Consider the following 20,567-nt stretch of genomic DNA (forward strand, 5'->3'; position numbering starts at 1 on the left):
ATGCTGCTGCTAGAGGTTCGATAAAAATTGCAAAAAGTGAGGGGGAGAGTGGGCATCCCTGTCTGGTGCCCCTCAGGAGACAGAAGCTGGAGGATGTCTGGTCATTTGTTCTGATACGAGCCGTTGGGGAATTGTATAATATTCTTATCCAGTTTATGAAAGAGTTTCCAAAACCAAATTTGTGTAAAGTTGCGAATAAAAATTTCCAATTAACTCTGTCAAATGCTTTTTCTGCATCTAGAGATAATATTATGGCTTCGATGTTTTTATCGTATGAGTAGTCTATTAAATTAAGTAATCTACGAGTGTTTGTTGAGGAGTGCCGACCTTTTATGAAACCAGTTTGGTCAGGATGAATTAAGAGGGGGGTCATTTTCTCTAATCTCTTTGAGAGAGCTTTGCAGATTATTTTAAGGTCTACATTTAAAAGAGAAATTGGACGATAGCTTGAGGGAAATAAAGGGTCTTTGCCTGGTTTTAGCAGGAGACTAATGTTGGCAGAATTCATATTTGGTGGTAGTCTGCCCTTTTCCTCGATTTCCTGCAACATGCTGTGGAATACTGGTGCCAAAATTGTCCAGAATTCTTTGTAGAATTCTGCAGGGAAGCCGTCTGGACCTGGAGCCTTATTATTGGGCATACTTATCAGGGCTTCCTGGAGTTCACTTGGCGTCAGTGGCGAATCCAATTCCATTGCTTGACTGTCTAGTAATTTTGGAAGAGTTACGTTGTCAAGAAACAGATCAATTTCATTTTTAGATGGGTTTATTTGTGGTGAGTATAAAGTTTCATAGAAATCCCTAAAAATGTTGTTTATTCTTCCAGGATCATATATTGTGTTCCCCGATAAATCTTTAGCAGCACATATAGTTGTTTTTTCTTTCTTTATTTTTAGCTGGTTAGCTAGAAATCGACCTGATTTGTTACTGTGTTCAAAATTCTGCAAGCGAAGTCTTTGTATAAGGAATTGTGTTTTTTTATTAATAGTTTCATTTAATTCTAGTTTTGTTTTGCATATTTTGTTCAATGTTTCCTGATCTTGGTGGGACGCGTAGGCTTCTTCTAGTGATTTGATGTTTTTTTCTAATTCCTGAATATTTTTGTTTTCTTCTTTCTTTTTGTGTGATGAGAAAGAAATTATTTTACCTCTCATCACAGCTTTCCCTGCTTCCCATAGAACAGAAGCAGATATTCCGGGAGTGTCATTAAAGTCTAAATATGAAGTCCATTCCTTTTTAAAGTATTTAATAAAGTCTTCATCTTTAAGTAGTGATATATTAAATCTCCAGTTTTTACTTGGCGTAGTATTGTTCTTGTGCATTAGTGTTAAAGATACAGGAGCATGATCGCTGACAGCTATAGGATGAATCTCAGTGTCTGAAATGTCACACAGCAGTGAGCTGCTGACCAAAAAATAATCCAGACGAGAGTAAGAGTGATGAACATGCGAGAAAAAAGTATATTCCTTACTGGTGGGGTGAAGAGAGCGCCATGCATCGCAAAGACCAAAGTCGTTCATATACTGTTTGATTATATTTGTGGACTGCCAATTACGCTGAGTTCCTGTTGTGTTGAGCCTATCCATTTCTTCATTTAGTCCAAGGTTGAGGTCACCGCCAAGAATGAGTGTGCAATCAAGGTGTTCAGAGAGTGCACTAAAAAAACCGTGGAAGAATGAGGGTTCATCAACATTTGGACCATATATACTAACAATACATAGTTTTTTGTTCAATATTGATAGTTTAATAATTAGAAATCTACCCTCTGGATCTATAACTGTATCGAGTACTGTAAAATTAACATTTTTATGTATTAAAATTGCTACTCCCCGTTGTCTAGAATTATAACCGGCTGCAAACACGTTAGGAAACTCAGGTGTTTTAAGTTCATTTAAACCTGTGACAGGTTTGTGAGTTTCTTGTAATAAAACAACATCTGCCTGTAGTTTTTTAAGCTGGTTAAATATTTTTAACCTCTTTCCTCTGGTGCCAGCTCCATTTACATTCCATGTGACAAACCTCAGCATGCCCTTAATTGTGCGTGTATGTTTAATGATGTATGCTGGGTGTTTCGTTTAGACAGGTGGAGAGAATATGGAAACATCCCTTGTTTGTAAATAGAAAGAGAAAAAGAAGTGTGGTGAGAGACTCCATAAGTCTGACTATGTGTGTGAATATTCACTAATATGAACAAGAGTGGCTTGCTTATGTGTCCTGCAAGTCTGTGCGTGCTGTGAGGCTGTTGTGAATGTGCTGCCGTTGAGCTGATGTGTTTGCGTGATCGTGTTGTGAAAATATGGAGAAATAGAGGGTGTTGTTTGTAGGTGAGTGGGGAAGTAGGTGACCACAGCAGTGAAAGACAAGAGAAAGAAAGAAACCACATGAACTGTGAGCGACAACAAAAAAAAGGAAACGAAACGGAAACATTCCAATTAAAGCAATGACGGAGGGTGACGGTGTTATATCTGCTATGACATCCTACTGATATTACTAGGTTAAACACATTTTAAAGGAGAAAGTGTGAATGAATAAGAAAAGAGTGTAGCGGGTTCTTATCTGGAGTGCAGTTAATATAACCACGGTGTGGTGCCGGGGTCGCGGTACAGCTGTCCGTCCACGTAGAGCCGGTCCACAGCGATGACAGCACGGGAGCCTTTCTGGATAAAGCTACGTCGAACTGGGAACAGGACCTTGCGTCGTTCCAGGATCTCTTTGGGGAACTGGTCGTTCACGCTGAAGTCCGTTCCTTTCAGCTCTCTGCCGCGACTCTTCACCTGTTCCTTCTGTTTGAATTGACTGAATTTGGCCACAATAGGCCGTGGTGGTCTCCCGGTCCGCGACCGCGCGCCCCCTAAGCGATGTACTCTATCGAAGTCGATGTTCTTTACGGTGTCCTCCGGCAGCTTCAGGTGGATTTTAATGAAGCTTTTCACCGTTGCCTCTGCGTCCTCTCCGGCAGTTTCTGGAATACCAGAAAACACAAGATTATCTCTCATGCTACGGGCTTGTAGATCGATAACGGACTCTTTTATTTTTTTATTTTCAATGTTTAGCTGGGTCACGTTATCGGTGAGAGATTTAACCGACTCCCGTAGCGTGGCATTTTCAGCGGCAAGCGTTTCCACCTGCCGCTGGCTGAATTCCAGGGATTCTCTCAGAGATTTAAATTCCCGGTGTAAGATCTCCACCAGGGACAGCCTCGCATCGAAACTGGACAATCGCTTGTCGATTGACTCCAGGATTTCTGCGATGTCTTTGCCGGCAGGCGATGTTGTACCGGGGGAGTCTGCCTGGCGACTTCTCTTCGATGACGGCGTCTCGATTTTGGCCGGGGAAGATGCACTCTGGGCCTTATGCATTACTAAATCTTGAAAACAGCGGTCGATGTAATCTTGGAGAGCGTCTAAACTCTCCCCGTTGTCCTCCAGGGTGTTAGAGATGATAAAACAGATGTTGTTAGTTATATGACAATTGATTAGTATATTTGGTAATACTGAAGCTTGGAAAACCTTTGTTAAACTCTATGCTACCATTTGCTTTTTCTCCGCCAAAATCTCCGGCGTCTGACGTCACCTACAACATCACTTCCGTCACTTACCTCACTTCCGTCCGTCACTTACCTCCCCTTCCTGGTCAAATGGATGAAAAGTGGTCTTATTATTCACTAATTGAAAAAAGTCTTAGGCTCCAAATGTATGAGTGCACAGAATGATGTCATCATGAACAAGCGGGATGAAGAAAGCTAACGCTGTGGTCCAGGTTAGGACATTAAAGCAGATAATGATGGTGTGTGTGCCCCTTGGTGGGTGCCTTATGTGTATCTGCTCTTAAACTGGATTTTCACGGACGATCTGATTTCCTCGTGTCAGCATTGTTCCCACATCATCATAATTAATGTTGTTCCAGGTTCAACATTGCAAGTGACCAATCACCTTCTTGTGACGTCATTCCTTTGCGACTTCGAAATACCCGCCTTCGAGTATTTCGAAATACAAGTGAAGAAGCGAAAAACCGCCGCCTGTCCGCCGAATTTGAAGTCAATTTAGGATACTTTCCTTTAATAAACGGTAAGCATTATACATATGTTCCTCACTTGGCTTGCTGTTTGTTTGCTAGCGATAGGCTACTTGACGACAGCATTAGCTAACCAGTGTTCTCTAGACCAGCGTTCCCCAACTTTTTGGGTGTTTCGTGGCCCGGGGGTTGGGTCAGGCAAAATTGCAGTAGCTCCCCTGATCATTTTACAAACATAAGTGAAGAGAATCTGGACTAAAAGGCCTAGACTTATGGTTGTGTGCTGAATCTATGAATCAAACTATCACCTGGAAACATAATTAACTGGTCCATAGCTGTGAAACTGGACATGAGTTCTTGATTCTATGGAGATTAACAGTAATCCAGAAATTTACAAATTTGTCCCAGGGACATCGCGTAGATGTTGTCCCTGGGACATCGCGTAAATGTTGTCCCTGGGACATCGCGTAAATGTTGTCCCTGGGACATCGCGTAAATGTTGTCCCTGGGACATCGTGTAGATGTTGTCCCTGGGACATCATGTTAAAGTTGCCAGAGACATACCATATGAAAGTTTAGCTTCTTTTAGCCCCTGTTTGTTTTATATTATTTTATATATATATTTTTTTTAATATTATATTTAATATTTACATTGTATTGCAAAAAACCCCACAACAAGTTAAAATGAATTAATGAATATTGACTAATTAAACCTTCGTTATTTTTCCACCAGAAATGGACGACATAATTAGAAGAAGTGTTCTGAATGACGAAAAAAAAAGAACTGGAAAAGACACACAACTTTGTGTGCATGTGTCACAATGCCAGGAGGACCCATTCAGTGTTGTGTTAGAAAAATTGAACTCATTAACCCTTCATGGACATTATAAATGTTTAAATGTTGCCTCAGGTAAAGACAGGAAAAGAGACTATTACAAATTCAACTGCATCAGAGCTGGGAAAAAAAGTCGAAACAGCTACAGAGCAGTGGGCTGTAAGGCCTATGTTTCATTTAAAGTACTCAAATGTTGGAAAGACCACACAGTCATCGTGCAGCGTACATATGATAAGCATGATGGGCATGATCCTTCGGACCCAAAAGACGCACATTTCAACAATATTTCCAGTGATTTGAGGAGGAAGATTGAGGAACTGCTTTCCCTTGGAACTAAGCCAGCCATCATACTAACCGAATGTCATAAATGGGCCAAAGAACATGGACACAGAGATCTTCACAACAGAGAGCATTTTGTCACACCACGTGACATTGACAGTGTTAGAACCTGCATGATGAGGAAGAAGCACTTTAACTGTGGAGACAGTCAAAGTGTACATACCTTACTTAATGGAAAACATCAAGAACATGTTCTCTTCTATCAACCATACACATCTGACCAAGAACTAATGATTGTTTTGCAGACACCTGTAATGAAATCAAACATGGAGAACTATGCAAAACAGTTAGTATTTGTTGACACCACGCACTGCGTTAACCAGTATTCATTTCCCTTATTCACACTTGTTGTAAGAGATGATCATGGGCATGGAGTCCCTGTGGCCTATGCTATTGTCAGCAACGAAAGTCAGAAAACCCTGGAAACTGTTCTTGGAATAGTTTGTGAGCATTTCCCAACTTCCCCGAGGTAAATAATACATTGACAGCTATTGATTTTGAAATAATTCCTTTTCAAAAAAGTTATAACATGCCAGAATCTAATGCTATAGCTGCAGCATGGGCTGCAAAAAACTTTCCTTTCCAGTTGTTAAAGTTATTCCTATAGGCTGTATGCAGTATTTTATATATCTACTTGTGAGTTGAAATGTTTAATTTGGCATTGAAGTGGTGCTTTGAGATAGCAAAAACATTTTCATACTGTTTAATCTCATTTAGTGTTTTCTTTTTTTCTGTAGAGCATTTATGGTTGACAAAGACTTTGCGGAAATAAATGCTTTGCAGAAGGTTTTTCCAGAGTCAGCTATCCTTCTATGCTGGTACCATGTCTTGCAGGTAAACCACATTGTTTTCTTTTCACGTTGTCTAAGATGCACCTGAAACACATTTTTACAACAGGGTCCTGTTGTCATGATTTGCCTCATTGTGATATTCACCTACTCAGGTTAATGAATATAAAGGGATAAAATGTTGAGTGACTATGTCCATCCATTTAAGACCACAGTGCACTCATCTTCTGGTGGCTGCTTCCCAAAGCTCTTTTTGACATTTAAAAATATGTTTGCCTGGTTGATTTCTGTAATGCACAGGTCCTCTTGTCCAGTGAGTGACAAAGTTATTTTTGGACGTCAGCTTTCTTTTATGCTTTTTGTACAGCTGCTCCTCTGTCTCTCTCTCCAGATTAACTTTTTTTCTCTTACATTCACAGGCTGTTAATCGATGGCTTTCAAAATCAGAGTCCGGGGTCCATGGGCTTTCTAACACCCAAAAGAGAAATGAAATCATTTCTTTCTTTTGTAAGCTGAAAGCTTGCACATCTGTAAGTGTAATTTGTCTATTTCACATTTTGATTTCTTGATTACACTAAGAGCATAATAACTTTCAGTTGCTAAAAAAAGTTACAGAGAGATACAAAATAGATTTTTGAAACAATTTCTAAAACTGGCTTCTTATCTTGCTTATCAAAACAAGTACTTAAGCTGTGCAGACCATCATTGTGTCACCCACTGTGCAGTAGAACTTGTGAGTGGGATTCTTTCACAGACAGATGCTGAAACCAAATATGCTTATAGGTTTAGTGTTCCTTCTTAGCCATTGTAAGGGAAGAAATAATTGCTTCTTAATACAAAAACACGACATATTATTAATAACTTAAAATTCTTAATGTTATTCAATAAAAGGAAAAGGGCTTCAATACATAATATTAAAGATTTCAATAGGTCTGTTAAATGGATTGAAATATATTCTGTTGCATCCAATTCTCTTAGGAGGACGACTTTAAAGCCACATCAGCAGAGTTCTGCCAGACATTTAAGCAATACCCTTTGGTGTGCCAGTATTTTCAGAAGCACTGGGAAGGCATTGGCCACATGTGTGACTACGGCCGTCGCTTCAGTCACGCTCGTTCTGAAACAAACAATGTGATTGAAAGGTATGATTTATTATTTTGACCTCATTCAATTGTATTGCTGAAAAAAAGATATTATGCTTTAATCCAAGAGGCTAAACTGAGTAGGTTCGTCATGTCATTGCCAGAACAGGTTTTAGGCAAATCCTTTAAATTCTAGCAGCGTTTTTTATGTTATCACAACAAAAAACAGAGTAGGTGGATTTGCCTAAATCAGCTAAACCGGCACAGAGCATTCCTTTATAAAAGACGTGTGCAATAGGTATTCCAATTTTTAAAAAAATAATACAGTCTTGATTAAAACTTTAAATTCCTTCAATTACAGTTACTAATCATTTCAAATAACTGTTTTTCAGATTTTTCCACCGCCTGAAATACCAGTTTTTATCTGGCTACAAGAATAGGCGTCTGGATGATCTGATTGAAGTGCTCCTAGGGAAGGCCGACGACTACTTCTCAGTCATAAAAACCCTGCAAGATGTGGGCCGCATGAAAAACAGGTTTGCTGACCCCTTGTCTCAAGTTTCAGAGACTGCTTCAAGACTGATGGAAAGTGGTTGGGCTCTTAAAATTACAGTCAAGAACAGCCATGGAGTTAATGCATATCAAGTCCCATCTGAGTCAAGAGAAGACATGGTGTATGACGTCTGCCCTGTTGAGTCCTACTGCAACTGTACATATGGCTTACGAGGACTTCTTTGCAAGCATCTAGTGTTACTTGCAAAATTAGCAGAGGCTGACAATGACATCTATCCAAACATGGAAACAGACATTTCTACCTTGGCAAGAATTGCAGTGAAAGAAAGGCATTACTTTGTACACTGTGAGGACTTGAAAGTGATAAAAATGCCAAGTTTGTTTGGAAATCTGTGTTTTTTTGCATCGGCTGAAACACTTCAGTGCACTTGTTGTACGTTCTCTCACTATAACACATGTGCTTGCCTGAAGGTGGCTTGTAGCCATTTTAAAAAAATGAAAAACTCTCTGAAAAGTCCTCTATCAACTTTGAATGACACTCCTGTAGTTGAAAGCACAGACAAAAAATGCACAGAAGATGCAGTTGGAAAACTAAATGCTGTTTTAGACACAGTTAAACAGTGGGCATTCATTCCAGAGGGTATTACTCCAATGATAGATGAACTGCATACAAATGTCTTAAAAACAAAACAAGTAGGCAAAAGTATATGCCAGTACGAAATAAAGACGACAGAGAATGCACGCAAAATTAGGCCATTGTATTCTAGCAAGAAACGTTCGGCCAGCATCGACATTCCAACAGTCTGTGAAAATGAATGTGAACAGTCGATAACCACTGAAAGAGAGACATCCTCTGGAGAAAATGAAAACCTTTTGGAATACAAAACAAAAAAGAGAAGAGTTAAAGCTAAGTATATGCATAAGTAGACTTTTGTGTGACATTTCAAAGGGACTGCATCCATTACTTCTGTTTATTGAAACCTAAAGCTGAATAGCTGTCTTAACTTTCTGCCAAGGAACAGTTGAAAAGAAATTGTTTGGTCTCTCAAGCAGTTGTTATTTATGTGTGTTATTCATTACTTTGGCTTGGTTGCTGTTTTTGATACAAATTCATCTGTGCCCATTGTAATATTTTCATATGTTACTATTTTTATATTGCTATGCATTATAAATAAAGGATTACTTATTACTATTAAAGGTCTGCATTTGTAATTGTTGGTATTATTTATAAAATATGCGCTCTTAAGTTTTTTGCTCCATAAAACGATACCTGTCACTTTTTGGACATAGAGTATCAGCTGTTGAGAATCCTGGCTCATACAAAATAGAAGTAAAAGGTTTCAACATCCAGCCTTTTTATGATTAAATACAAAGTGTAATAACAGAGTTATTGGGGTGTGATTTTGTTAATAGTTAGTCTTAAGTATAAGTTTAATAGTAATGAGTAAGAAAATATAGCCAGAATAATGGAATGAGACTAACACCTGACCTCACACTGAGATTTGGTATGAAGTGGCATGTTTGTGCTAATGCTGACATTGGGGCTCAGAGTTCCTCTGTGTGTATATATTTGTGAACGTTAACTTGGCTAATGTCCAAGGGTTTGACTGCTTTCCTGTTGGATTGTATCACAAAGAACAGGGATAAGAGCACCAGTGGCCGTGCACACCCTCATCTCTCTCCTTCACCCGATCATTAGTGTTGGAAACCGGCATTAGCTCAGAGTAGATTAGACTTCAGTATATGCAAGTGATTTGATTTTATGATTATTTGATTCAGTTTTTTCTGTGTTCAAGCTCAATTACTTTAATAAAATATGTTGAATTCAAACAAATAAATAAACAAATAAACTGTGGACATTACCCTTTTAAACCTTTCTGAAACAAGACAGGTAAAAACCAGTGTATAAAAGTTTACATAGGTATAAATAGCTCTAACACTTTACTCCAGCCTGGCGTCCACACATGTGGACATCACATTTTGGGTTATTTAGACCAAAATACTAAATCTTGATCAACAAGTGCCTGATATACAGTTATGAGGACATTATACTGCAACTGTTCTATCGAAATTTCAAATTAATGTCCTCATATGTGGCTCTCATTTTTCTCAGAAACAAAAATTAGGTAAAAAAAACAAAACCTGGTAATTCTTTCTTTTTACATTCATCGGGTTCCAATCGGCCCAAATATCAAAGAGAAATTAAAAATGCATGCCATGGAAGATTTCGGGTCTTAGGGGGTTAAAATGACCAGACCCCTCCGGCCTGTTTTCCAGGCCACTAAATTAAACCCAGTCAATTACCAATTGAACAGAATAAAAACCTACGAGGTCCACTAATAGTCCAAAAGTCCAAATCTTTAATAGAAAAGACAGGCAGAACTCAAACAAACAATAATCCAAACGAGGAGCATATATAAACACTGGAAAGTAAATAATTATAAGTTATTAAATCAGACTAATTAAATACAGTAAAACTAATAAGGGAAGACGAACACACGGGAAATAAAAATAACAGTGTAAACATACCAAAACTCAAAATAAAACAGGAAAGCTACTACAAACCGAGTGTGACACAATTACATTCATATTGAAACATATGTGATAATTTTCTTTCTTTGTAGCATTTTTAAGATATGTGTTAGAACAGTCATTATGCTGTTTGGATTAGGAACCAATCATTTTTGCCAAATAGTTAACACAAACTTAGAACAACAATGAACAATTTTCAAGATTCTGATTTACAGAACAAACAAAAGTCACAAAAGGTTTCATTATTTAAGAGACAAGATCAAGTTTTTCACACAGGAATGAAATGACAGAATCCAGTGCAGCGGGGCCAAAGGTGTGTGTCAGCAAACTGAAGGTTGAGGAATCAGTCAGCTCATGTTTAAGATTGTGTTGGATTTTGAGAAGAGTCTGTCTGTTATTAGAAAGTAAGATTAACAATGTTACACCAATAACCCAAATACGGGGAAATGACAAATAATACCAAAAAAGATACAACTTTCATATTGTTTTACTAACTTACTTTGTCATATCAGCACTTGAATGGTCGATGCCTTTACAGACCATGTCTGTTGTGACATCGCAGGCCAATCTTCCGGCAAACCCGAGGGCTAGCTCCCCAGCCTCCTCTTCACTCAGAACACTAAACACTGTTACTTTAGTTTTGGCCTTCTTAGGCCTGTCAAGAATCATTGCGGGCAGTTTGGCTTTACGGCCCTAAAAAAGAAAAAGTGCAAACACCAAAAGAGCAGAGAGAGACACACACACGCGCACAAAGTTAAATGCTTTTGTTTACATGGTGTAATTGTGTATATGTTGCAGCAAATGCACAATTTCCAGCCACATTGTCACTTCATTGATACGAGTAACCCGGATTTATTTCAGGTGACATCAAAATCACGAAATGTATATCTACCCCAATCAAACCTCTGAAAACATGAACTGACATGTTCTCTGCGTTGATTCTGCGCTTGATCTCGTCTTCTGTTATTGTGTAGGTTTTCTTTTTTGAGCTTGGTACAGATAAGCGACCATGCACTCTGTAAACTGTACTAGTTCCTTCTGAATCAGTTTGGAATTCTGTATCTGCATCGATCCTGTCAACATCATCAGCAGCAGCATTATCTGTACTCAGACTTGTGCCGTATACTTCTGTTTCTTTTTCTTTGTCTTCAGTCTGTGTACCTTCATCTCTGACTGTCAGTCTTCCTATCTCACTGTTACTTGTCGATTTGCTGCAGATGTTCTCTCCCTTAGGAACTTTTCCTTTGTCATTTGCTGCCTGATGCTTTCCCTGATGACATTCTTCACTGGCTACTTCTATTGCTCCTCCTGTATAGCCACCCACTATGCTGCACAACTCCTTTCCCTCTGCTGTGCTGCACTGTGCTGTTACATAAAGAAGAATGATATAAACAGCACTATATCAATTTAATTGTGAAGAGAAATCCCCACAATACGACACAGTTATGTCTAAAATAGTTTTGTGTAAAAACTGGATCTTGAAACGTCCACTTTAATTACACAGTCCTGGTGTGCAAAGGCAAAATTACGAAAAAAAAATTCACTTTAAACATTTTTGGACATTGTTTAGTTATATTGTGACTTACTCTCACAGAAGATACAGATGCCACAAACAGACTTTGAACAACGCATGTGCTTGTATGCACCACATTTCTGGCACTGCACCTGTGAATTAAAAAAAAAAAAAGAAGAAGAAATAAACAAACAAAAAACAAATGAACAAAGTCCATTAAATAAACAATCTATATGGCTAAGGACATGTCATAGTGTACCCGGTCTTTGGCTGCAATCACACACCAGCACTGACTGCACTTCCTAGTTCGATCTGCAAAATATAATTTGTTTAAGTACAAGTTACATTTTCCAATGTTAGAGAAAAAGAAGGCAGCTAATTTTATCTTTACCTATTGAGGAAAATAAGTAGTGGCAAAGTCGGGACCTGAGCTTTGTGATTTCAGTGTTGTACTCCTCCACTTGTGTTTTACCGTCAATGAGAGATTGGGCAAACTAATAATTGACGAAGAAAAAAAAAAAAAAAAAAAAAGAACAAAAAGAATTAGATTAACAAAGAAATGTTTGTTTGTTTGGTTTACATTAATTAATTTCTATAGTGTGTACAAAACAAATCAAGACCACAGACTCAACACGCACCACTAAATTTTTGGTGTTCTTTATCAGTTGGCCAAGACAGAAATGTTTTAATCTGTGTGCATTGCTTTTGAACAAGTCTTTACACAGAAAAGGTTTCAGAAAGGTATTTTTCAGGTTCTTCTGACAAGGCTTCAATTTTGGAAAATGCTGTTTGTTTATAGTGGCAACTTATAAACCCTTTGTGATAAGAACATAGTTACCACAGTCCAAGTCATACCTTCAAAAAGTATGCACTTTGTGCTCTTGTGGACCCATCCAAAATTGTTCCAGTGATTTGGCTTGGTATTGGATAAATGTGAGGGAAATTCTATAAAAATAACATAAATACACCTATGTTTTCAAATACATTACAAAAAACGTAAACATGCTATGTCATTATGATCAAACAAGCTTTTCAACATACCTCACACTGCAAATAGATTAGGCCATCTATTACCTTATAAAACAAATAAATAAATACATATAAATAAAAACAGAACTAAGGAATACGATTCATTAAGTAAATTGTACAATAAAGTGTATTTAAAGCAGAATTTAACATTAGTTTTATGACAACATAAAAGGATTTTTATGTCAAGAGGTACCTCATCTGAAATGTTAGTCTGGTCAAACAGGGATTTCAAACTTGAAATACCAATAGAGTTTGGTCCAGCTACTCCCACAAGGTAATCTGTGAGAAAGCATATGCTGTAGTCAACAGATATCATTTTCTTTTTGCATGCTGCAACCATCATCCATTTCAGTCTTCTAGGAGCTTTGTCTGGTTGTAGTTCTTTTTTCTCCTCCTCTCCCCTCATCTATTAATTAAATTGTTTTCTGACCTTCCTAACTGTTTCCGACCTGTCTTCCCAATGTGATGTTTAAGCAATATATGTATGGTCAGAAGGGGGTGAAATTTTCATTGCAGTTGTACGTGTAACATTGCATGTGATAATAAAAGGCTTGATTGGTTGATTATTCAACATGAGTTGACATTTACCTGACATTGTGAAGGAGTCACAGTTTCTGTAAGGGTGTAAGAACATAACATGTGGATTTGTTACACTTCTTTTTCACAAGTTAATAACAATCAATAATTTTCATTCCATTATTTACAAGCTATCACACGATGTCCCAGGGACAACATCTACACGATGTCCCAGGGACAATATTTACACGATGTCCCAGGGACAACATCTACACGATGTCCCAGGGACAACAATTACACGATGTCCCAGGGACAACAATTACACGATGTCCCAGGGACAACATTTACACGATGTCCCAGGGACAACATTTACACGATGTCCCAGGGACAACATCTACACGATGTCCCAGGGCAACTTCTACATGATGTCCCAGGGACAACATTTACACAATGTCCCAGGGACAACATTTACGCGATGTCCCTGGGACAACATTTACGCGATGTCCCTGGGACAAATTTGTAAATTTCTGGATTACTGTTAATCTCCATAGAATCAAGAACTCATGTCCAGTTTCACAGCTATGGACCAGTTAATTATGTTTCCAGGTGATAGTTTGATTCATAGATTCAGCACACAACCATAAGTCTAGGCCTTTTAGTCCAGATTCTCTTCACTTATGTTTGTAAAATGATCAGGGAAGCTACTGCAATTTTGCCTGACCCAACCCCCGGGCCACGAAACACCCAAAAAGTTGGGGAACACTGGTTAGCTAATGCTGTCGTCAAGTAGCCTATCGCTAGCAAACAAACCGCAAGCCAAGTGAGGAACATATGTATAATGCTTACCGTTTATTAAAGGAAAGTATCCTAAATTGACTTCAAATTCGGCGGACAGGCGAATTGACTTCAAATTCGGCGGACAGGCGGCGGTTTTTCGCTTCTTCACTTGTATTTCGAAATACTCGAAGGCGGGTATTTCGAAGTCGCAAAGGAATGACGTCACAAGAAGGTGATTGGTCACTTGCAATGTTGAACCTGGAACAACATTAATTATGATGATGTGGGAACAATGCTGACACGAGGAAATCAGATCGTCCGATTTTCACACATACACTGTACACTGTCACCAAATGCGGTTAGTGAGAAACTGATAGCTGCTTTTGGTTTATTTTACTCCACTACAAATAAAGAAAGGTGCACTTTTGGTTTTGGATTTTAACTTGCTGTTTTTATTTTTATTTTTTCATTGATCATTTTACTCCTTCACTTCTGAGCGGCAGACAAAAGCAAATTCTTACTGTATCAGATAAATGAATGAAAGTGTACCAGCTGAAAAATGTCTATGTCAAAATGACTTGACTGTTTCATTTCCAATGTTGAAAGATGCTCTTCTTGCCCTTGGTGTTTCTTAATTAAAAACAAAATTCATGTGCTATTTGTACGTTGTGAGACTTGTTTTTTGCTGTAATTCACATTACTGTTCAGAAATAATCCATTGTATCGTACAGATATACCTTTAACATGATCTCTGAGAGGTTGATTTAAACACCTTATTAAAAATTCCAGATCCATCCAAGTCCATCCAATTCCATGATAACCTGTCCCATTGGTTCAGTTCTGAACCAAATAGATAACTAGACAATAGTCTAGTTATCTATTTGTTAAGTGACAGTGTAAAAAAGTAAATAATAATAGGATGTGTTCCTCCAGTAATAGACTGATAACTTCTGGAGGGCGTACCCTACCCATTATGTGGTTGGATACTCTCCAGCCCCTAGTTATGGCACTAATTATGCCTAAACATTCAATAACATATTCAATAACATGAATTACAGTGATAATACAGGAGAATATCCTAAATACATTTAAGCAGACACCAGTTGCTGATTAAGACATAACATTTCTCTTCCTTAAAGACCTTTCACAGTTAAAGTAATCATGAAGTTGCAGTTTCTTAAAAAGAAGGCTATCAAATTTATGAAATGTCCCAAATTATTGGTGGGCTGTGTGTCTTTGTTTCACCAGTGAGTCTAGAACTAATCCACAATAGAAGACAAAGGCTGTCAAAAATGCAGGTAGCATTTAGCACAAATTTCAAGAGTGGGAATAGACTACTGCTACTGCAACACTTGAATCATTGTTTCTTCTTACATGACTGCTTCTCTGTGTGGGCTTTTCTGTGTGCTGTGTCACAGTCTTGGAGATGGTTAGCAGGGAAACTGAGCAGCACCAGAATGGCCTCTTGAACGTGAGTGTAACAAAGACTGTGGGTGAGGCCCTTTCAAATGCATCACAAAACAGTTTAGTATCACAAATTACAAACAAGTTCAACAAATTGTTAGTTTAATGTTATTAATAAGCTGAACTTCATTTCAGGTCATAGCTCATAAATTAATTCTCATGCTGAGAAACGCTAGTTGGCTTAACTACCCCAGGTTTCAAACCTGCTGGTAGGATGTTTGACCAAAACTGATGGTAAAATGGAATTGAGCATAATAAGAATGTCTTTAAACTGTGGGAGGAAAGCATAACTGATAAATGATATAGGGACAGGAAAAATGAAAACTCCTAACACAGAAATGCTGGAAATAAAATTAAAATATTCCTTTACTTTTTGCAAGAATCTGCAGACAAATGAAACTACAAATCACATCACATGCTTCTTCAGCCTGCACAGTCTTTTTTGATGAGGTTGTCACCAAACATGGGCTGTCAGATCACCTACTGACCTGAGATGGCAGGACTTGAGGAGCGTGTACGTCAGTCCAGAAGTTCAGACTATACCAAACATTGATTGTCCTTTAGCCAACTATTGTCAAAATCCTTCTCTTAAGTAACTTAAAATAAAATAGTTATTAAAATGTCTCGAGTGGGAGGGTGAATAGACATATCTTAAACTGGTTGTGCAGTGATTAAGATTATGTGTTCGAGTTTTCTGAGAGCTATGGTTTCCTTAGAAGAGAAAACTGGAGTGCTCACACATACACACGGAGAGAATTTGTGTTGCAAAGCAGTGAGGTTGAAGCAACAACAGTGTGTACTTGTCAACTATAAATGCATCTTTAAAACAAATTTAAAAAAAAACAAGTACAGGTGGATATTTGGGTTTATATTCAACAACAACGCAAGAAAATCAGGATAATTTCTAGAAAGAAAACTGAAGTGAAATTATTGAAAAACAAACACACACATACACACATACATTATAGAAGGCTTAGTAGAGTAAGCTATTTGATCTGTGAGTAATAAAATGTTCTAAATAATTCCAGTCTATAGTCTTTTCTGTAGTTATGATACCACCTGTGGGTTTCTGTTGTGTAAATGCAGAGTAAAGGAACTTCTGAGGATTAGAAAATGGGGTTAATAGCTCCAGTTGTTTGTTTTTACTTTCGTATTAAGTGATATACGTGTTTTGTTTTGTTTTTAATTAAAAATGTGTCAGAGAGTGGCTATTTGTCCAGGGTGTAACAAATGCATGATGGGACAGCTGTCTGCTCCCAGTGGCCCAAAATGTGAAGCGTGTACATGGATAATGGATGGATAGATATCTTCTGTGTTTGCTGCGATGGAACTGCTAATATATCTGTTTCTAGTCTTTTTATTTGTTCTGCATTTAATTCCACTTCACTAAAAGCAACAAAGCGTAACAGCATGTACATATGGTACAAACAAACAAACACTAAAAACATCATCAGCATCAAAACTCCATCCAATATCTTAACTTATTACACTCTTATGAACATGTTTGTGGTGCCCTTAACTTAAACTGTGTTCTTGCTTAAATGTAGTTTTATTTGTATAAACTCAGAGAAAGAACACAGCTGATGAACAGTAATAAACTATGAGATGAGGGTGATGAAAGCAATTCAACCAGTGAAATGGAAACAACTACACAACTAGTAAAAATCTGGAAGAATCTTGTTCATGTTTCACTTATCATGGTTTTTTTAGCTTAGCTTTAGCTTCATAATCTCATATCTGTCAAGAAAACCAGTGAAGAAAATTTGAATAAGACTGTAATATACACGCGTCCCTCTATGATGTAAAAATCTGTTTGAGTCATATCCCAAAAGCTGTTTATTTTTGCAAAACATAGTGATTTGATATGGACAATCTTCCTGCTTGTAGATGTTATATCACAGTCACATCTGCTCCCAGCCTGTGGCCATTTAGGCCACAGGAGTCATGTCTGTGGTATCTCTGAACACATGAAGGCTGACATTTTTCAAATGTGAGTTGTGAGACAAACAACATCAATGCCAGATGTTTATAGATCAAACTGTCTAAAGTGTTTCTGCAGTGACATGAAAGCATAAAACAGATTATTCAGTGAATATGAAGCAAAGGGAGTAACAAGCAAACTGTAGACTCTCAATATGTATATTATTAGTTCCAATAATAAACTCAAAAAAATAAGGAATACAATTCAGATCAGACCTATTTTAATAATTTTGCCTCCTTTCACTACCACAATGAACTGACTGTGACTGAAGAGCAGACTTTGAGCTTTAATTGAAGGGCTTTTACAAGTATGGCATTAACTGTTGAGGAATTAAAGCCCCTTTTTTTATACATTTGCAGAGGATCAAAAGTCATTGGACAGTTGACTGACAAGCAGTTTTATGGCCAGGTGCAAATGAAGGAGGCTGAAAAACCTAAATAAACCCATCAGAGTGACAGAAAAAAAGTTTAGGCATGGACAAATAATCTAGCTCATTCTTAAAAGGAAGGAACACACAGAATTTGCTGAAGTTTTTCCTGAAATAATAAAAATCTATTCACAATGTCAAGTCAAGAACATTCTTGAGGAGGTTGGACTCAACAATCAAGCTGTAATATTATTTCACCATGTTTGACAGATAATGTGTCAGTTACTTTAAGTTATTCTTTGTCTTCATCTGTCCAAAACTTTTTTGCATTTTTGTATAAGTTGTTTTCTTAAAAACAACAAAATCCATGTAGTTGAGTGTAAAAAGTGGTTTGCACCTTACTGTGAATGAATTGTATTTACATGCATACTGACATCTCTTGAATGAAGAGTTTTACCATGATGAGCATATCTCCTCAAGAATGTGACTTGGCTGGATGTTGTGATTAGGTTATATTAATTATGGAAAACAAATCTGAAAACAAGGCATTTCTTCTTATTAAGAATGAACTAGGTTTCTGATTTGACCGCTCCTATTTTTTCTATAATTTTGTTTATTTTGCTTTTTTTAACCCCTCTTATGCCTGACCATGAAAGTGCTCGCCAGTCAATTGTCCAACTACTCTGGAGCCTCTAATTAAAAAAAAAAAAAAAAGAAGCTGTAAGACCTGAACAGTTCAAATCAAATCACTTTTATTGTCACATTACTGGTACAGTACATGTGAGTGAAATTGTTGTGTGCAAGCTTCACAAGCAACATACAACTAACCTAAAAAACAATACAAAATATAAGAATAAGAAATTTGAGAAATATAGGAATAAGTATATGAGCAGAACAATACAGAAATACAGAAGTCAGCAGATGAATATTGTGCAAAATGGCATTTATGCACAATATGGAGTGCATAAGTGCCGAAGTTTTGATAAGTACAGTGAAGTGTCTATGAAGAGTTAGTGTTAATGCACTTAATGCAATATTACTGTAACAGCCCTTGCATTAAAGCTCAAACTTTGGTACTTCAACCACATCTTAACGGTTCTATTTATTAAAATCCACTGGTGAACAGAGGCAAAATGATTAAAAAAAGAATAGACTATTGTCCAAAAACTTATTCTTTTTACAATAAATCTAATAACAATATGGTAAATCACTCCTTCTTCCAGTGGAAGCTTATATTATAAAATTGAATATTTTATAATATATCTATACAAAATGAAAATTTACAACTTGTACGTCACTGCCTTTGGTATATTTTCACTGAGTGATCTGTCTCATGTTTTCATGTCACTGCAGACACACTATGGAAAGTTTGATCTATAAACAGTTGGTAGTGATATTGTGTGTCTCACAAGTCATGTGCACCTAACTGTAAGTACATTTCCAAATGTAGACTCTGCCCCCTAACATGTATGCAAGCATGTGGTTAATGGAAGAAAACCAAGGAAAAGCTGTGGTTACTGTAAGCGTCAGCTCATTCATTTAGACGCATTCCTTTTTAAAGGGTGAGGATTTGTTGATAGAACAAAACAAAAATCTCTCGAGTTGTGTTTTTTACAGTCACAGTATTCATTGAACGTTATATTGGTAACAGCAACAGAGGGTATGTGTAACAACGCACGGCTCATGTGTTCTCTGTTTGTAGGGGTTGTAAAATAAATTTGAACATCATGTCCAACCCAAACATTAAATCCCAACCATTTGTCTATTTACACTTGTATTACACACACACACACACACAGTAGTGAATGCTTCATTAATCTGTGCTTAAGTGAGTTTGTTAAGTAAACTGAATTCATGTACATGGACTTCTTGAGAAAAGGTAGAGCTTGTACATTTAGAGTCACTTGTTAACATTTTGCCACTTAACTTATGTCACTCTATAATGACTATATCATGTGTTGCAGTAATACACTATAACAAACCTGAGAATAATAATTTAAAAAAACACGAACACACAAGCAAACAAAAACCTATTTTATTTATTTTATTACTTATTCAGTTTAGGGTTAAGTAAATAGTGAGCTTTGGGTTTTCAAAAGCCACCTGTAAGACCAACAATGATTTTTGACTTTAGAGTTTTCTTTGCCAGTGAAAAGAAGAAAAAATGCTAAGCGGAGGCAGTTAGCAAAGACAAAAAGTCAGACAGCACACCACTTTCTAAATCCTAATATGACTCAGTGTTAAGATAAGATAACCTTTATTAGTCCCACACGTGGGAAATTTGTTTTGTCACAGCAGGAAGTGGACAGTGCAAAAGTTATGAGGCAAAAATTAGAATACAATAAGAATAAATACAGTACACAACTGTACAGAATAGAATAAAATAAAATACTATATACAGTAGAATAAAATAAAATAAATATACAATAAGATAAAAATAGAATACAAATACAAATACTATATACAACTGAGTAAAAATACAACGATGACAGAAAGGATTATTGCACTTAGTATTATCTGTTAAGATTTTTGACTTGTGGTGATTTCATAAGCACATAAATGGATGTGTGCATTAGTTTAATTGATTTTAAACAAAAAATTAATTCCATGTAAAGAAAAATAGAAATTCTCCATTCATTGTGTTTCATAATTTATTTTTCATTGTGACAGCTTAATGCCTCAGAAATGTTAAGTAATTGGGGCTTAAGAGGTTAATATGCAAACGTGTTGCAAACAGAAAAGCAGCCACTTAAAGTCATCAAACAAACAAAAATATTTAGATAATAAACAGTGTTGCATATTTGCTTCAATGATCCAC

The 20,567-nt window shown here is 37.0% G+C and overlaps 2 protein-coding genes across 7 annotated transcripts; one reads left to right on the plus strand and one right to left on the minus strand.

Moving 5' to 3' along the window:
* The first annotated feature begins 3,848 nt into the window (after positions 1 to 3,848).
* Positions 3,849 to 8,771, plus strand: LOC146551169 (uncharacterized). 3 transcript variants are annotated; one of them, XM_085261236.1, is made up of 6 exons: positions 3,849 to 4,066; positions 4,747 to 5,656; positions 5,925 to 6,021; positions 6,395 to 6,505; positions 6,954 to 7,117; positions 7,450 to 8,771. In XM_085261236.1, the coding sequence occupies exons 2-6, from the start codon at positions 4,749 to 4,751 to the stop codon at positions 8,495 to 8,497; spliced, it is 2,328 nt and encodes a 775-aa protein (XP_085117362.1). In that variant the 5' UTR covers positions 3,849 to 4,066; positions 4,747 to 4,748; the 3' UTR covers positions 8,498 to 8,771. The 3 variants fall into 3 exon arrangements, with proteins under 3 accessions (XP_085117362.1, XP_085117364.1, XP_085117363.1); XM_085261238.1 differs by lacking the exon at positions 4,747 to 5,656; XM_085261237.1 differs by lacking the exons at positions 3,849 to 4,066; positions 4,747 to 5,656 and adding an exon at positions 5,678 to 5,823.
* A 1,136-nt stretch (positions 8,772 to 9,907) lies between these two features.
* On the minus strand, positions 9,908 to 14,241 carry LOC146551170 (uncharacterized). Of its 4 annotated transcripts, XM_085261241.1 has the most exons (11): positions 14,007 to 14,240; positions 13,233 to 13,258; positions 12,838 to 12,923; positions 12,657 to 12,689; positions 12,471 to 12,560; positions 12,007 to 12,109; positions 11,875 to 11,927; positions 11,689 to 11,767; positions 10,995 to 11,467; positions 10,602 to 10,795; positions 9,908 to 10,493 (listed from the first exon to the last, which is right to left on the minus strand). In XM_085261241.1, exons 2-11 carry the CDS (start codon positions 13,237 to 13,239, stop codon positions 10,349 to 10,351), a joined length of 1,263 nt encoding a protein of 420 aa, XP_085117367.1. In that variant the 5' UTR covers positions 13,240 to 13,258; positions 14,007 to 14,240; the 3' UTR covers positions 9,908 to 10,348. The 4 variants fall into 4 exon arrangements, with proteins under 4 accessions (XP_085117367.1, XP_085117365.1, XP_085117366.1 ...); XM_085261239.1 differs by having other exon boundaries at positions 12,838 to 13,258; positions 14,007 to 14,241; XM_085261240.1 differs by lacking the exon at positions 14,007 to 14,240 and having other exon boundaries at positions 13,233 to 13,352.
* Between the last annotated feature and the right edge of the window lie 6,326 nt (positions 14,242 to 20,567).

This window comes from Mchenga conophoros, linkage group LG20, assembly GCF_057382185.1.
Source record: "Mchenga conophoros isolate Kocher_MC1m ecotype Shallow Benthic linkage group LG20, M_conophoros_male_GT1.1, whole genome shotgun sequence".
NCBI lineage: Eukaryota > Metazoa > Chordata > Actinopteri > Cichliformes > Cichlidae > Mchenga > Mchenga conophoros.

Excerpts from the sequence above, each read along its gene's own strand:
- LOC146551169 (XM_085261236.1), top strand. The coding sequence starts at position 4,749 with ATGGACGACATAATTAGAAGAAGTGTTCTGAATGACGAAAAAAAAAGA. Across the intron at positions 5,657-5,924 it reads CATTTCCCAACTTCCCCGAG|AGCATTTATGGTTGACAAAG; the intron begins GTAAATAATACA and ends TTTTTTCTGTAG. Across the intron at positions 6,022-6,394 it reads GCTGGTACCATGTCTTGCAG|GCTGTTAATCGATGGCTTTC; the intron begins GTAAACCACATT and ends TTACATTCACAG.
- LOC146551170 (XM_085261239.1), bottom strand. The coding sequence starts at position 13,050 with ATGAGGGGAGAGGAGGAGAAAAAAGAACTACAACCAGACAAAGCTCCT. Across the intron at positions 12,561-12,656 it reads TAATCTATTTGCAGTGTGAG|AATTTCCCTCACATTTATCC; the intron begins GTATGTTGAAAA and ends TTATTTTTATAG. Across the intron at positions 10,494-10,601 it reads TCAAGTGCTGATATGACAAA|ACAGACTCTTCTCAAAATCC; the intron begins GTAAGTTAGTAA and ends TTCTAATAACAG.